This window comes from Thunnus maccoyii, chromosome 9 (genome assembly GCF_910596095.1).
Source record: "Thunnus maccoyii chromosome 9, fThuMac1.1, whole genome shotgun sequence".
Classification (NCBI taxonomy): domain Eukaryota; kingdom Metazoa; phylum Chordata; class Actinopteri; order Scombriformes; family Scombridae; genus Thunnus; species Thunnus maccoyii.
In genome coordinates, this window is record NC_056541.1 from 11,207,796 (window position 1) to 11,225,964 (window position 18,169).

At 40.2% G+C, this 18,169-nt stretch overlaps 1 protein-coding gene across 4 annotated transcripts in view; it reads right to left on the minus strand.

Moving 5' to 3' along the window:
* Positions 1–15,949, minus strand: part of LOC121903727 (transducin-like enhancer protein 4) — a 36,687-nt gene extending 20,738 nt beyond the window's left edge. For 2 of the 4 annotated variants that reach the window (XM_042421051.1, XM_042421050.1), the window contains exons 1-5: positions 15,243–15,949; positions 14,818–14,915; positions 13,104–13,167; positions 12,922–12,966; positions 1,574–1,636 (exon numbers count right to left, since the gene is read on the minus strand). In XM_042421051.1, coding sequence (XP_042276985.1) covers positions 1,574–1,636; positions 12,922–12,966; positions 13,104–13,167; positions 14,818–14,915; positions 15,243–15,287 — 315 coding nt within the window. In that variant the 5' untranslated portion in view covers positions 15,288–15,949. Of the gene's footprint in view, positions 1–1,573; positions 1,637–9,563; positions 9,625–12,921; positions 12,967–13,103; positions 13,168–14,817; positions 14,916–15,242 lie in introns of those variants that run through there. The other 2 variants (XM_042421052.1, XM_042421053.1) reach the window with 2 other exon arrangements.
* Between the last annotated feature and the right edge of the window lie 2,220 nt (positions 15,950–18,169).

The following is an 18,169-nucleotide window of genomic DNA, read 5'->3' on the forward strand; positions in this document are numbered from 1 at the left end:
CACTGAAAGCTTCCCTGTAAGTCCCTAACTGTCACACTTATATACTCTTGTAAAGGAAAACATGCTTGTAAATATCAAAAATATCCCTGCCATCATTACAAACGTTTTTAAAAATTCACATTAAGTAAAATATTAATTTGGTCCATCAAAAAATGGCTAGTAATTGTCAAATTTGAATATACAAAATTACAGTAAACTAATACTTCAGTTAGCCAAATTATGCAGCATTTAAGAGTTAGTTCAACAACGCTACGTGAGTTTTGGCCCAGAAACCAACACATGATTTTATTCAATTCCATAACTTGCTTATTGGAAAGTTTTACCTACAAAAATACATTTTTCATAAAAAAATAAGCCAAACACAACACACAAATATCTTTGCCAACAGACAGTACAGTACAAATTTAGCAAAATACCAGATTGAATAAGCACAACAAAACTGTGACTGTAGATTCAGTGCCAACTTTAGTTACTTGACCATTTTTGATACTCACACATTTCAATATGCACACAATTCTGTCAGTACTAGTATGTGTGTGTGGTACCCAACTTTACTTATACTGTATATGCACAATTATATTTATTAGTCCATACATGGATGTAATATCTTAAGCAATTATTTCTTGACACAGAAGGATGACCAGTATATCATCCTATTAGCGAAAACAAAGCAAGTGTCAAAGACGTTTCCAAGCAGCGTGAAGGAACAATATCAGAAAATGACAAAAATAATAAAAAAAAACAAAAACAAAGCTCTCACAAACACGCGCAGACACAGTGGATGTGACTTGCCGCGCAATAATAATATGATTGTGCTACGTTTCATATGCACACCCAGCAAGCGAGGCTGTGAATCCAAACAAAGCAGTAAAAACCGTTTCCTCTCCCTGCCTCCCCTCTCTGCGGGCCTCAGGGCTGTGTAGCAGCACCACAGTCTAATGCCATTATTCCTAATCCACCCTAAACCCTCCTAATCCATTGCTAATCTGGAGGAGAGCTTTGGAGTCCACACTCACTCCTTCCTGCTGTTCCCACCCCTCCACATACACACACACACTTTCACCTGCTCCAGAGGAAGGATTTATCAGCTAAACACACACACACACACACACACACATACACACACACACACCTAAATATTCCATAATAAACATACTACACACCCACTACTGTATGCGCACACATTTACAGTGTATTCTAACACAATATGTGTATGCAGGTGGACAAATATATACACACAAAATCAACTCAAACACAAAAGAATTTCCTCACACACACACTCAGCCGCTGGCTCCTGCATATGTTAGTGGGAGACATTTAATAAGTTCAGAGCATATCTGCCTATCCCGAGCAGGGAGGATTAGCCCAGGATAAGCTGTGTGTGAGTGTGTGTGTGTGTGTGTGTGTGTGTGTGCATGCATGTGTGTGTCCATATCTGTCTGTTTTGCCTCACAATCCACCACATACTTCTCCTCCTTCTACGGTTCCTCTCTCTCTCTCTCTCTCTCTCTCTCTCTCTCTCTCTCTCACCCGCCTCCTTCTTAACTCACAGTGACAGGCATTTGGGTCTTACCTCTTGAGAGAGGAAAGGAATGACTTGGGCGCAGATTGCGTTCAGCCGTTTGACGATCTCCGCCTGCAAGACAGAGAGGTGGGCGCAGAAAACACAATCAACTTCAAAGTCACCCACCGACAAGACAGTCATCCTCTGCACACAACCTACAACTGTCTTAGGTTTAAGTAACAGCTGACATAATTTCACATAAATATCCGTAATAGTAACTGATGTGTACTCTGCTACTGAAAGCTTTTACATCTGTCCCTGGGAAAAAATCTTCAGGCTCGCAGGAAATCTTGCATTTTACATTTAAGGCTGTTCATATAAGTGTTTTGATGAAAAGAAGAATAACTAGGATGACATAAGAGCAGTAAATGACCATGAAAAGAGCAATAAAATGACAGAAACTCAAAACATCTGCAGAAAAATGTGAGAGGAGAAAAAGACATCAAAGTGCCACCCACACTGTTTGATTTACAGATGAACTCTAAGAAATGCAGTGCACAGGTACCACAGCAATGAGCACTTAGTACCAATGTCACCAAAACTGAAAAAACAAATCTCAAAGAGTGCTCTCAAGAGGTTGTAGAGCAGGTATTTGAACAGAAATTAAAAAAAAAAAAGGCTGGTTACAACGTGTCAAGCAGGGAGTGAGTTATAAATGCTTTATGTCCGTGATAAACGTGATATTTATCGTGATCCGGATTAAGATACTCAAACTCCAGTCGACATTTTTTAGACATGCATAAACTTGTTTTGTGTACACACACGCACTTTCAATCAGAATAAGACACATCTCATTTGCGATCACATGTCAGCACATTCATAAATACTCATAGCAGCAGAGCTGGTTACAGCCAGCCTGTTGTCACTTGTATTAATACTCATCATTATGTTGTATTTGGTCCGTGAAAGGCTTCATGGAGGCAAAAGGGCGGAGGAGGGATGAAGCTTTAATATGTGCCTTTCTCGAGGAAACAAAGAAAACCTTATTTGTTTTCAGGTAAAATGACCACATGCCCTTGAAATCCTAGAGGTGGTTGCTTGCAATGTTGGTGATCTACTGTATGTATCGATACACACAGAGCAGCACAAACACCACAGATGCAACTTCCATTGATTCCCAGTTAAATGTGCAGGTTTCTAAAAGAGATAAGTTTTTTCAGATGATTAGTAGGGTTTTTCTACTATCATATAAATTAAAAGCAAATGTGATATTATTAAATTACTCAAAAATGCTGCAAATATCAAAGACTTACTGTGCACCTGCTCTCTAAACAATTCACATAAGAATAGTGATATTAAGTGGCAACTCGCACAATAAATAAGAAAACCATTTCATCACATAATAAACAGTCGCCAGTCAGTCAATAAACACTCAAGTCATAAACAGACACATTTTATTATCTATTATAATCTATTTTGATGAGAAGTACATGACTAGACGACAAGATTTGTGACTTTTTAAAACTGTATTTGTGAGATTTTATTTCTGGCCAAACGTTATTCTACTGCTTCACTCTCTAAACATCAATCAAACTCAGCCGAATGGACCATTTGTAAATAAAAAGGCAGGATTTGGCCTTCTTGAGAATTTGAAGGAGAGTGCTGAAAGAAAACTTAACCTACGTGATTTTTTTTCTACTTAATCGGCTAATTTAAGAGCCAACTGAAGAAAAAAAAAAGATAATACCTCCAAGTCCAATAAAAACTAAATGCAGAAGAAGCTTCATCTCTAACCTTGCCAAGCACTTGATTCATGTATGTGACCTTGACAGAGGTGAACTTTGCTCTGGTATCAGCGCTAACAGAAGTCCCCTGAGGCCATGAGTGCAAACCTACAGACACACACTGATACAAACCCTTCACACAGAAGCACAAACAGCACACACACACATAAACACAGCCATGTACACAAACACACACACACACACACACAAGCAGATACACACCTCCACAGCCTTCTCTGTATTCATCAGATGTTTTTACTGAACCCAAGGGTTGGCTTTTAAAGATTATACAGCACTCTCTCTCTCCCCCCCATCAGGTAGGATGTTTTTTTTTAACAGGAAATTGCCTGATCCACTGTCCCAAAGGGAGTGTTAAGTGCAACTCGAATCCAAAGCACAAATAAACACAAACACAGACAAAAGACACAGACTCACACCAAAAACACACTCTCACACGGGCACACAGGGATGAACATCACCTTCTTTATTTGTAAGAGTAAGTATGAACAACTACATAAAATAAAGTCTTCGCTCTGATTTGTGAAGAAGACTTTGCCATCAATACCTGAAGGAAACTCTCTAGCAATATTATTTCTGAGGTTAACTGATAGTGCCGCCGCTGATATTTTGGCAAATGTCTCAAATGTCAGGATCTGCATCACCCAAGGTCTTATCTCAGTGTCTACTATATTTTGTGACTGGAACTGAAGATTTTGAAGTGAATTTTTGCAGCGGTTTGCATGAACTACAGATCAAAACAATATTTCTGTTCACTTGACCTTAATCCATATGATGCAATTTAACCAGAAATGTTTTTTGAGATTGAAACATTATGAGTGAAACTTTCAGTCTCTGTGTTTACCGAGTTTAAAGTTCCCATCCGCTAAAGAATATGTTTTTCTTCTTGTTCCATCAGTTGGAGTTTGACACTAGAAGGCTGTTCTCACCTTTTCTTTGTGCTCATTGAAAATCTGATGTTAAGGGATGGACCTATGAGCGTGATTTGAAAATACCCACTGTAGTTTGAATAAATCATGGTCCAGTATTCAAATAACACAAGTGTGATGTGGAAACTTGAAGCTTCTAGTGCACAAACACTGAGACTTTACAGTGAAGTAGGAGACATCTTGTGCCCAGCAGTTAAACTTTTGAAATCAAAAATATTTGCATATTCATAAATTCTGGCATTTTTAATGAGGGAGAAGGCGGCCATGCCATTTTAAGAATTTTAAAGTGGTAATTATACCTTTTTTGTGTCAATTTTTATATGTCTTAATACATGTCTGGAGGGGATCTTAAAGAATAAATCCCTGTTTACAATAAATAACATTTTGTTATGCTTATTTCAACTAATCAACTAATCAGTAGACTAATAGTTGTAGCTCTACTATGCATTCAAAAGAAAAGGTTTTAAACAACATGCAGCAAATAATATGTTTTTTACAAAGTTTATACTGAATGTAAAAAAATATTTTATGAAAAGCACTTTTAGCTGCATTTAAATGGTGATATATACAAAAAAAGCTTATTTTTATCAATATTTCTAATACTGGAGCAGTTTGGGGCAGACAGTTGACTTTTACATGTCTGATTTTCCCTGCACTGAGGCGGAGGATGTGTGCTATAGAAGCAGCACCAGCTCAGGTGAAGTTTTGGTGAGTTACATGTAAGAGCAGCAGGAAAGAGCTGCTGTCAGGTAAGGCCAGACAACACATGCAGGAAAAACTAAACAACTGCCTCAATCTGAGCCAAACACAGTAATTACCAGAAATTTGAGGGGTAACATACTCAAGGCTCCACCGAGCACATCAATTCATTCAGCGTTCACGCTTGATCATTCACTTAAACGACACAATCTCACACTCTAAACATAAAACATCTTTGACATCAAAAGTCTTTCAGATGATATTTTTTCTTATATCATCTAGAAGTGGTCACCTTTTAGGACATGAGGGACAATGAGAGAACTTCAAAGTGTTTTTTTTTTGTAAAAGGATGTAACAGGATGTCTAACAAGCCATTTAGAGTCGAGCAAGATGTTGAAATCAAAGCAAGGAGGTTCCAGTTCAACTTACCTGCTAGAAAAGGCAACACTGCAGCCGCACACACTCCCACACACAACCTAAAACACTGACATTTTCATTTTATATTTAACGTTTATCCAGGGAACTCTTGCTGTGCACACATGCCCTTTTTCAGTTCAGTTCTGCTTCACATTCAGACACACCGGGGAGCTGCCCGGTACATATTAGCCCCAGAGAAACTCCACTGAAGCAGTTGGTTTGGGTTTAAGTGTTCAAAGGCACCATAATGTTAGGTGTTGTGGGAAAGGAGGTATGTCTTGATCCCTTACAACACTCAGTATTTTACAGCTAGGAAATGAACTGATGATCGTTCGTTTAAGCTAACACCAATCCTTTCTATAAGAAGCGACTTTCCTCTGGCCTGGCAGAGTGAATGGATGTTCAAGGAGACAGAGGATGGATATCAGAGAGCTACAGACTGTATAAGACGTCACCACATTGGCTAGAAACGAAGAGGGCTGCAAAGCATTGCTACAAACAAAGAGACATAACCTTTCAAGATCTTGAAGTTGGTTAACAAAAAAAAAGCACAACTGTAAGGGTCATGTTGGTGTTTTTGCAGGTTTTAGCTTCATTATTATAAATCATCCACGTTTTATATTTTTGATAATCCTTTTTCTGTACAATTTTAGGCAATTTTAGGCAGCATTCACGTCCTCACAGTATGAAAACCAAATAGGAGACTCCTGAAACTTGCTTAAGTTGTGTAATCCACTTATTTTTCTCAGTTTTATTGCAATTTCACTGTGTGGTAATGCAGTGACTTTTCAAACCAATTGATCACTGTGACAGATCACACAAGTCAAACAAGTGTCAAGAGTTGAGATTTCCATATCATAGAGAAATGAATGAAAACCAGTGGCTGTCTGGAAGATAAAGAATAACTCATCCAAAAATCTAAAACACAATTGATTAATTTGCAGTCATATAAAAATATATTATATTTAGAACATAAAAAATTACTGGTATGGTCCTTTAAAAACAACAACAGTTGTTTTGAAAGACTGAAAGACAAAATGCAGCAGCATTAAATCAAAAAATGTTATTTTGAACCTGCAAGATCAGTTGTAAGGATGCAGATCTCCACTAACAACTCCACAACATGAACCTCCAATCGATTTATTTTCAAGAGTTGACCCTGAGATGTTAGCACAGAAATGGAAACAAAAGCGCTGGAGCATAAAAGGAAATGGAGATGCTTTTCCACGAGGCAACACAACCAATTTCAGGTGACATTTTACATCAGTGGCAGACAACTGTGACTGTCAGCTGGAGTGCAGGGATGTCAGCCTGTTTGGCCAACACGTCTGTTGACACCACAGAGACCAAAGCAAAACCAAGGCTTGTTTTTTTGTTTTTTTTTGTCCTGCGGTTTGTGCAAACCCAGAGAATTTATTTCTGCAGCGAGCAGGCCTCGACTTTGACCTGGACCTGTCCCCGTCTTGACAGTGAATAAATAATAAGAAACGACTGACCAGAGAGTCCACTAAGGTTAGGATTCAAACCAGGTCGATCCATGAAGCAGCTTATTGCTAGATTAAAAGGACTCTGTGGTCACATAAAGCCCAGTAACCTCAGAGGCAAGATCATGTGTGCTGAATTTCTCCTGTGTATGAGTCACTGGAGAAATGTTCCTCCAGTAAAAAAACAAGTAGAAAAATAAGTAAGCAGTGGCTTTGAGAGGCAATGTGCTGTATTGAACTTCTTACTTTATGGTTTTCCCCTTGTGATCAGATCAACAACATGCAATAAATGGTGTGAACTGCTTGAGTTTTGACTTTTATGAAAAGCAAAAAGGCAGAATTTGCCACTGAATATACTTTCATTATCTCCCTGACAGCGCCTTCTTGTGATCTTTTAGCTTGTTGGGTTACAGTAGTGTAGTCTCTATGGGATAACAGGAATGGCTTGTGCAGCACAAAAACACCCCCAGCAATAACCACTTATCACCAAAGATGCTGCCTGAAAAAATAAAAGATAAAAAAAAACAGTTCAAATAGTCCCACTTTAACTCCTAACAACAAAGAAATTAGATCAGGCAGGAGCCCTGGAGTCAGATTGGGTCAGATAGAAGATCAAATGTCCGTCTCCCCCGTGGAGCTTTGTAAGCACCACATCAGCACCACTTTTCACCACCAGCTAATACACCTAATGGACCCCACCATATAAAGGCTGTATTCCCTTGAGCCTGCATGTGTGTTTGAGTGGGTGTGTGAAAGACACAGCTAGATAGGTAGGGAGAGACAGAGAGGACAAACAAAGGGCACTATCAGCTCATGTCAAACTGCAAAATGAATGTTAAGATTCTGTTTTTTGTTTATATGAGTATTTTTGTCATCCTTTAAAAAGTTTAAAATCTCTCTTCCTCCAGATAAGAAGTGGTGTTACAGTGCCCTCATAGACTATTAACAAGAGTACATTAAGTATTGACATATTGACATATACAGTATGAAAACATGATCAAATACAGTGGTTCCTGATCTTTTTGGCTTCTGATCCCTCTAAAACAAAGTAATGTCTACTTGTGACCAGAACCAAGACCCTATGTTTGCAGGCCGTTTCACCTCATTTGCAATGAGAACATGATTTGCAACATTTCTGCTGCAACTAACGATTATTTTCATTACCGATTGATCCGTCTCGTCTATAAAATGTCAGAAAATGTTGATCACTGTTTCCCAAAGCCCAAATGTCTTCTTTTGTCTCAGCCAACGGTCAACAATCCAAAGATGTTTAGTTTACTATCAGTGAGAGTTAAAAAATATGAATTCATATTATATTATAATCATTTTAGAGGCTGGAACCAGAGAATTTTGTACAGTTTTATCCAGTCTGTCACCATTTTCACCCTCCTGTTATTTAACAGGAGTGAAGTTTAAAGTAAAAATGAAATAATGAGGAAATTTTTGCTACAGATTTTACTGTTTTAAAATATTGAAAAATTTCTTCAAACTAGAGCCTGACCGATATATTGGTCAGCCGACATTATAAGCCAATATTGGCCTATCATAGATATATCACATTGGCATGTATGTTGTCTGATATGCGCCAATATTTTATATTTATATCATATTTTTTATATATAGGCAGCATTTTATGTATATTTGACCCTTTTTCTTAATCCCAGTTTAATTTATACATACATATGTTTTTCTGTTTAGTGTTTTTTTTTATTTATAGTTATTTATAATTATTAAATTCCCAGTGAAGTTTACTGTTTCAGTGCACTGATGTCATTTTATACAATAAAGTTTATTGCTAAACTGTAAAATATCATGCCTCCATTACATATTTTTGTCACAAGTACATTTGAGGGATCATTGCAAAAAATGTGCATTTATGTATATATTCTGTATATATAAGATTATCGACCAATATATCGATATCAGATTTTTTTGTACTCTAATACTGGTATCGGCATCAACCCCAAATATCCAGTATCGACACAGAAGTTATTTGCTGTGATTTAAAGGTTATAATATGTTTTTCATCTTGTTCTAAGAACATTTTCTAGAAGTGAGTCCAAATATTAAAATGGCGGATAAAACATTACGTGACCAAATCTAAAAGAAACAAATGGCGCCCTTTCCACTGCAGTAAAATGAGTTGTCTGACCTTGTTGAAAACTGCCAGTCTTCAATATCAAAACGTCTTATTACTTCGTAGGGGTGTGAGTCTTTGGGAATATAAGGATTCAAATCGATTCCAATTCTTGGTGTCTGATTCGATTCAGAATCAATTCTCGATTCAAAACCAATTCTCAACTGAATGAACAGAAAAGGCGGCACTATTTTCAGTCTGTTGCTCCACTAAACTGGGTACCAAACCATTCACTGGTGTTCTAGTCCATTGAAACCGTTCCACTGCACTGTTCCAGGGAAAGCCATCATTTCACAAGACGCAGAGCGGGTGCAGGGTTTTTGAGGTGAAACCATAGACTTTAAAAACCCACTGGTTTGTGGACTCCCATTTTGAAGCCTCAAGTTTGGCATTTTGATTGTCATCATCATGGATTTTTGGAGCCAGAAGTGACCATATTTGTTTGAGAGGGTGGAGCTTACCCTAACACTAGCTGCTAGCTGCTAGCTTGGTTAGCACAGTGCATATACAGTCTATGGTTAACTGTGATAATGCTAATGCTAATGCTAATTTTGGCTTGTGAAAAACAGGCTTAAAACAAAAAGTACTTACCAGAAAAACTGAACAGCTGACTCCTTAAAGGGTCTTTCAATACAGTTGAACACTGAACAAGACTTATTTAGGCGACCAAAGTGTTACAATTAACTTTCATGAACTGAAAACACACTGAAACACACTGAAATAGCAACGGCTATGCCCATATCCTATTCTAATCTGGGGTTACGATATGTAACGTAACCAACGTTGTTGCCATAGTAGCGACTTGTCAATCACATTTTATTGTCTATTTTATTCTAACTGGGACCATAATTTACAAAATGAACATCATGCTGTATTGAAGAAGACTTAAAACTAACGACTGAGACCATAAACTCATTAGGAAACTGTTTACTGAGGTAATAAAGCAAATGAGAGGTAGGATAATTTTATCATAGACTTCAATCGCACTTCTTTTTGCGACCAATGGAGTTGCCCCCTGCTGGCCATTAGAAAGAATGCAGATTTAAGACACTTCCGTATTGGCTTCACTTTTCAGGCCCAGAGCTACCCACTTGGGGTGAAACAGACTGAGCACTGGGTTATTTTCTTCACCTCAGAGTTGGTGTTTAAAGGTGCAGTGTGTAACATCTAGTGGCGAGGTTGAAGATTGCAACCCCCACTTCCCTTCCAAGCATGTAGAAGAACGTACGATGGCCGTGAAACTCACAAAAAACACAAAAGGCCCTCTATGGAACCAGTGTTTGGTTTGTCCTCTCTGGGCTACTGTAGAAACATGGCCGTGCAACACGGCAGGCTCCATGGAAGAAGACCTGCTCCCTATGTGGATATAAAGGGCTCATTCTAATGTAACGAAAACACAACGATTCTTATTTTCAGGTGATTAAGGTACACTAATTAAAACATACTTATGAATATTATATTCTAGTTCTGCCAAGTCCGTTCTGCTAGATGCCACTAAATTCTACACACTGCACCTTTAATGCTGCAGTTTGTGTTGGTCAGCCAGTCTCATTTGCTACTCCTGGAGTTTGCTGCTCCGCTCCGCTAACATAAGTCTCTGAGTGACAGCGTACAAAAGTTCACGATATACTTCATGTTCGTCTAACAAAGATAATCATTTAGTCGTCATATCAAAAAATGCTTGCAACCGCTCACTGCCTTTTTTGAAGATTAACTACAAAATAACTCTAGCGTGTGCACGATGCAGACTGCCTGGGTGCTGCACTGCCCTCGCAACTGATTTCTGCCTTTTTTGTTCCGTCAACATCACGTTATTAACTAACATTTAGAAAATCCATTTTTGACATTTGTGAATCGATTCAGAATCGTAGGAGATAAGAATCGAGATTCTTATGTGAATCGATTTTTTCACCCACCCCTATTACTTCCTTCTTTCGCCACTTTCTCCTCCCTCCTCCTTCCCTTTTCTCCCCATCCTTCGCTCACTTTATTTCTCTTTCAGCCTCGCTAATTTGCAATTGATTAGCTGTCCTCTCGCAGCACAGTCCCATGCTCTAAACCCCTCGTACCCCTCCTCTCTCCACACCCCTTCCCCGCCTCCCTGCCCTGTCCTCCGTCTACAAGTCAATTTTTCTTTAACGAGTGCTGGTACATTTCACTCCCCAGGCACCAGAGCCCAGGGAGAGCCCTTCTATGTGAATAAAAAAGAGAGCAGAGCCAAAAATCAATGGGCCTATTACCCTCAGAAAATGCTAAACAAGCAATATTAGCAATTTACTTCGTAGCGGAGGCCGACTGCCTTAATGGGACTGAAGCTCGACATCCCCACCACCACTACCACCAGCCCCCCCCTTCAATCTCGGCATCCACTCAATGAGCCACACATGTCGTATCATCATATCAATGGACAGAAAACACACATTAACACCCAGGCACACTGGCATACGAGCACACACAAACACAACCTGCAAAATCATTCGCTTCCAAAACTCACACACACACACACACATACAAACACACACACACACACACACGGTAACATGCGCAGACAGACTGCTGGCAGATATTAGGGATTCACTCTCCAAAACTGTCTTCTGACAGAAATCATTGGGAACGACACAGAGCCACAGGCCACATTTAACCTCTTTTTATTTTTTCTCTGTTGCCCATATAAACACACACAAACACAAACAGCAGACAGCAGGATTTATAGCGGACAACCCATATTTCATCAGACAGGCCTGATTAGTCCGCGTGAGTGTGCAACATTCACACACGGCAACAAACACACACACACACACACACACGCTACAACAGAAAATAACACAACAACCAACAAACACCCACAAGTAAACGTCTACAATATATGAGCACACACACACACACACTAAATAAACATGTACTGTATACATACGGGCTGTTATACAGACACCCCACCACACACACACACACACACACACACACACACACACACACACATACAGCAAAGTAAACATGCAGTATAGATAGGCTACACACAAACAGAAAAACACATACACACAAGCAAGACAAAGGCCAAGCATTTATCAGCTCCTCTCATACTTGAACACACATACACACACACACACACACACACACACACACACACACTGCACACACACACACACTGCACACACCATTTCTCTGGAAATGAATGTGTAGCTGGTTAGCTGTGGCCCATTTAGCCTGGCAGTTGATGTGTGGTTAACACAGACATTTATGCTAATGACCTCCCCGTGTTTAAAAAAGGCAGCGGTAATGTAAAGGCTCGTTAAAGGCCAAATCCTCATTCACTCGAGTCATTTTTCAGGCCATTTTCTCGTTCAATTAAACTGATGAAATCATTATTCACATGTGGAATTACAACTGAGGCTCACAAGGCAACCCAACATAGTGAAGATGAAGCATTGCTTTTATTTTACCGTGTAAATATATCAGTAGAAAATATAATAACATCTTTAATATACATTCTGGGCTGATTTTCCTTTAACACCAGAAAAACAACAGAATAGAGTTTGTAGGCCAAGAAAAGGCAAACAGGTCATCACTATAAGGAGATAAAAACAATTAAAACTGCTGTTTTCTTGTAGGATTTTAAAAAATCAACAGTTTGTACCGGTTTGTATTGGAAATAACACTATGGGAAAGGATTTAAAAATGCCACTTGGCCTATCTAGAATTAACCTTCCTACCTAGTGATAAATTGATTATCTCCAGGTTTGTCAAAATGTTGGCCAGCATAAAAATACATTACTGAGGATCGGTGTCTACAGAATCACAGATTTCTAAATCAAAATTTGGAACTACATAGTCAGATTGATCTTATTTTCCATCTGTATGCCCCTGACTCCTACAACAGTGCTTTTTGCATCAATTTGACTTTTTTTCCCCAACATATTTGTTTGCATAATGAGTGAAAAACGTCTCCTACCTGTTTGTGCATCTCGATGTTGAGTCCATACGACATTTCGTAGTACTGAAAAAACAAAAATCAAAGCGAGGTAAAACAAATGTGCCCTCTCTGTTCCTCTTTTTGCACACATAAAAATGCATTCATGCATGTCCGCGTGCACACACACACACACACACACACACGTAGTCAATGAGACTCACCATGACATAGTGTCTCTGCATCTCCGTTTTCTCACTGGCCAGTTTCTCACACTCCATTTTCAGACTGTGAGGCAGGAGGAAAAACGTTTTGTTAGTGTATGTCATGATCATAACCTTACATGTTTTGTCACATTAAAAAAAATTCACAGAAGCAAATGTGAGCCTCATTTCCAGCAGACTTTTACAAACTGGGACTAAAGTGACTACATCCTGTTAGTTTAAATTAACATTTCTAAATTTGACAGCAATAAAGACTGAAGAAAGATCGCCGGGATCGCACCAGCTTCCCTTGCAGACACAGACACTTACTCAGCAGGTACAGTGCAGTAATTAATGGATCAATAGACGACCACACAAACCTCATCATATATTCTTACAGTGTGAGTGGATGCCCAAACTGCACCATCAACAAAAAAACAACCATATAATGAGGATCCATATCACAACTGTGGTTACACTAAAGCTAAACGCTTTTCAAATATCGCCTGTTACTGGAAAGCTTCCACTCCACTTATTACTGCTACATGCTTTTGTGAGTGTATTTTACAAGATAATTGTCAGGGGGACAATGTCATCAAAATAAAGTTGGGATGCTGACATGCCACATATGAACAAATGAAGATATTTTCACATTTTACTGAAATGTAAATATTGCAATAAACTAAAGGATTTTGGCACTTTCTGATAAAAACTCTTAATATCTGATACAACAACTTGGATGGACAATTTTTTCAGCCAACAGATGAGTCATACAGTCCTTCAGATTAAGTTAAAAGGTGAAAAACACCAATTTTGGAGACACAAGAGCTAAGATACGCTTTTTAGATATTTAAAATGCCATTCAGTGTAACAGGAGGTTGGATCATTACTTTGGACAAATGTTTTCAGCTCAAATAAAGTGTCATAACTTTTCTTCTAAAAACCAAAAATAAGAAAACATCTCCAAAGGAAATAATCTTTTAGTCCCATGATCTATATTCAGCATGTGTTTCTCATCCATTTCCCTCCCTTTTTTTTAACAAATCAACAGTGTCCTCCTGCAGTTAGGATTTCACTGGTGTGGAGCAGTTTGATCTGGGCTGCCGCAGCATTACACATTTACACATGCAGCAGATACTAGGCTTGGTTCAGCTGTTCAGCCCCAGGATTGGCCAACAAACTGGACCGCCGGTTCATCTCACCAGGTGATTGGACAATAATTACGAGGGGGCCAGTGGTGGGTGATTATTATGCATTGCTATCATGCTCACGGTTCTGCCCCGAGCAATATATTTCACACTTCATCATGTCGGCTAAAAAGTATTTCACACCACTTGCACCTGCAGAGAGAGACGTGCATACCAAGGTCAGGTTTACCTGTGTGATAGATGGACCTGAGACAAAGACTAACAGCATGTTAGCTCTATTTTGCAAAATGGATATTTGTCTCAAAGTAAGCATGTTTATTCCTTAATCAAATCCTGAGCAAAAAATTGGTTTCTCTTTTTGCATTTCATTTAATTGCATCATACATTTTCCCAAAAATGTTGGTCATACTGCATGACTCAAACATGACTGGTGGGTCAGAAATAAGTCATCAGAAATGACTTTTTTTCTAGTTTCTAAAATGAACCCAGAATAATACAGAAGACTTCATTGGTATTCTGTCACTATTTGGGCGCTGAGTTGATGTTTCTATACAGCATAAATATTATACTTCCATCCAAACACTTACCTGTGATACTGGGCTTGGAGGAACTGGAACTCCTCCTTGATCCGGTCGCAGGACTCGGTGACAGTGAACTTGAACGGCTGTCCCGGCTGATGAGGAACCTCAACCCAAACCAAACAGCGTGTGAAGGAAGAGAGGAAGAACTGAGCCACCAAAGTTCAGTGTCACGACACACACACAGAGGCAAGACTGTCGATTTACAATAGGTCTCTGTCATTCGGATGGCCTTTTGCTTTCACTCAGTCTCTCACTCGTTAGCCCACGCACACTCACAGACACACACTGCAGCAGTTTGTCAATGAGCGCAATTGTCCGTGCGAGCGCGCGGTGGCACGGAAACTTGATCTAAACTGATTACGCATCAGGCGCGCGGCTGTTAATCTGCGCTGTTTTGACACACTGCTTGGCTGATACTGCTTTCTACTTACCGGATGCCGTGCCGGGGGGTACATCTTGCTCAGATCTCTAATCATTAAAAATGTTTGGAAAAGTTCATCCACCTAAACACGAAAACAGAATGTGTGGGCACGGATCTTTCCCGTGCGTAAAAAGGTCACTCAGTGGCTGGTTAGCGGGCTATGTGCAGGCACCGTGCAGAGTGAGAACATCCTCGGACCTTTGGCTGGCCGTCATTCTTAAAAACAGTATTTCAAACGTCCATTCAGTGTAGAAATCAACGCAGGAGTTGCCTCAGTCTTCTTCCAGTGTCTCCGGCGCGTTAGACTACGCGCACAAAGCTGAATATTTCCCCTGTAACTAACAATGACTCGTTTATTTTCTCTGGTTTTCCCTACAAAACATCAGCTTCTGGCACATCATGACCCCGCTTGTCCGCGAATGAGCTTCTCCACGGCGTTCCGTCGTCACGCATTTATCGGTTAATTTCCTACAGCCTCCGTTAATGTTCACATCTCAGCTGCACCGGCGGAGCGACCACCTCACCGACTGTAGCAGCCTGTCCCTGCGAAGCCAAATTTAGAAGCAACCAGTCGTACGAGCGCAATTACATATTCACAACAATTACAGGAGCCTGTACCGTAACGTCGGGACGTGTAGTTTAATTCATATTAGTCGATAATAAGCACTACAGATGTGCGTCTACTATAAAGAACTACAACTTCCCGGCTCCTCTGCGACGCCCCCAAAGCCAATGGTGTGTGGTCTGAAGGAGGAGCGACCATTAAAGACATCCAATAGAGAGGAGAAAGTGTCCCGGCTGCGCTCCATCCTCCTGCCAGTCATCGATATGTTGTCCAATCACCTGCAACAGGATGCAATTTATGCAGGCTCCCCACGTGGGGTTCGGTCTGGTACTAAACGATGTCACAGGGATTAATCTGGAAACTATCTGTTGACTTATGTGTGTGTTTTTTTTAGAGAGACTTCCAGGCAGAGGCGAACATATGGCCCTTAGGTGTCTGGTGTTTTTCCTGTTTTTTTATTTATTTATTTTTTTAATGTAATTGCCCATTAAAACAATCTGCTATTATGTCCACAGATTACACTTACAACCCTGCAATTAAATTCCCATTGAGCTCCCTTGTAGACACCTCAGCCTACTTGTATGGGATGTAAATAATATAGGGGGCAGACAAAATAATAAAAGGTGGGTTGCGTGCCAATTTGCACTTTGTCAACTCTCTTTATTCTGTGACGATGTTGGAACACGATCTCAACTGTTTCCTTTGATATAAGTACCTTTCTCTCTTTTTTTTTGGCCGTTGCTCCTGCAGTTTGGGCACAGATTTGCCCTCTTGGGAGCTCCTCGTGTTACTTAGAAAACACACATATCAAAGTGCTGGTTGCCAGAGCTTTTTTAAATCTGACAAACGCTGCTAATTGGCTTTTAGTCTATTATGACCCTTGTTTTTGTCTCAGTCATCTTAGAACAATTCCTGTGAAACATAAGCCCTTTTTACTGAAGAAATTTTGACATGCAACAGCAATAAAAGCACAGTCTGTAATGACTCGGACCTCTCTCTGCTATGCACACACACACCCATTCAGTGTGAGTGTATACAGTATGTCAGCCTACATTACTGTGAGTAGATGTTCAGTGTGGGAAGATGAAACACACTGTTGCTGGGTCAGCGGCTCACCCAACCACTGCTTCAGTCATTTAGCGGCACTAAGTGACTGTTTCAGAAATCTTAATCATCTTGTTTTACATTTAACTTCACATTTCTTCTCTCTTTCTCTGTATTTCTTATCACCTCTTATTGCTACAGTTACAGTAGGATCAGATTTATTATAATGCGTGTGCCTAATTGTATCTTAAAGCTGCTGTGCTGCTTTAACATAATAAAGGAGGACTTCTGTCATCATTACATGTTGCTTCAAACACACACACACACACACGCAGGCATACAAATGGTTATCCACAATATGACACCACATCAATCCTCTCTCCCAGTCAGTCTGTCTGCCTCTGTCTCACTGTCTTTCCTGTTGTCTCTCTCTCTCTCTCTCATACATACATACACAGGGGTTGTGCACATATACACACCACTGCAGCCATTCAAATACACATCTCTATCTACCACACATACAAACTAATATCTCAGGTAAGCACAGAGCCTAAAGTGACCTACTGTCGTAGTGAATCCACTAAGGCACAGAAAAGGTAATATCGTGCCCTCCCTCTTTCCCCTCCAAGGGTTGAGCCGTGATGTGGGCGAGCAGGGGAGGTGCAGAGTTGAGGGAGGGGGCAGGTGAGGAGGAATAAACAGATTTATTTGCCTGCGCCCCTCTCTGATTATTTTGCCCCTGCCTTTTGTTCCAGACCTTATGAAACCCAAATGTCAAGTGAGGCGAGGGCCTCATATCGAGCCCTGTCAATCACGGCTCTCTGCGCACCTGAAGCCCTGACGCTGGATTATTGGCTTCAACACAAGGGCTGCCTTTGCCGCCAGCCACGATGCCTCAGATGATTCGACAGCCAAGTTTTTTTTTTTTTCTAAAGAGGAACTTCATTTGGCAGCTGATGCGCAGGAGATTGCACAGCAGCGGATTTTGAGGGTAGATGGGTAGGAGGCTGGATATGTGTGTGTGTGTGTGTGTGTGTGTGTACGGGGGGGCAGAGTGGCTTATCAAGGGAGGGGAGATTAAGGGGGAGAATGTGGGCTCAATGTAGGTTGTGGAGGGGAGTGGGTGGCAAGGAAACGCGGCCTCAACATCTTGTTCAGTGCACTGATCCCGACTAGCTATCAGCACCTGTACATATGTCTCTTAATCTCGCTGCAGCTCCTTCTTTCCAGTCCTCCCTCCTATTCGCTCTTCGTATTTCGCACACACAACTACACACACATCACTTCCTACAGTATCTGCTTATCTCTAATATTGTACACCTTCACTA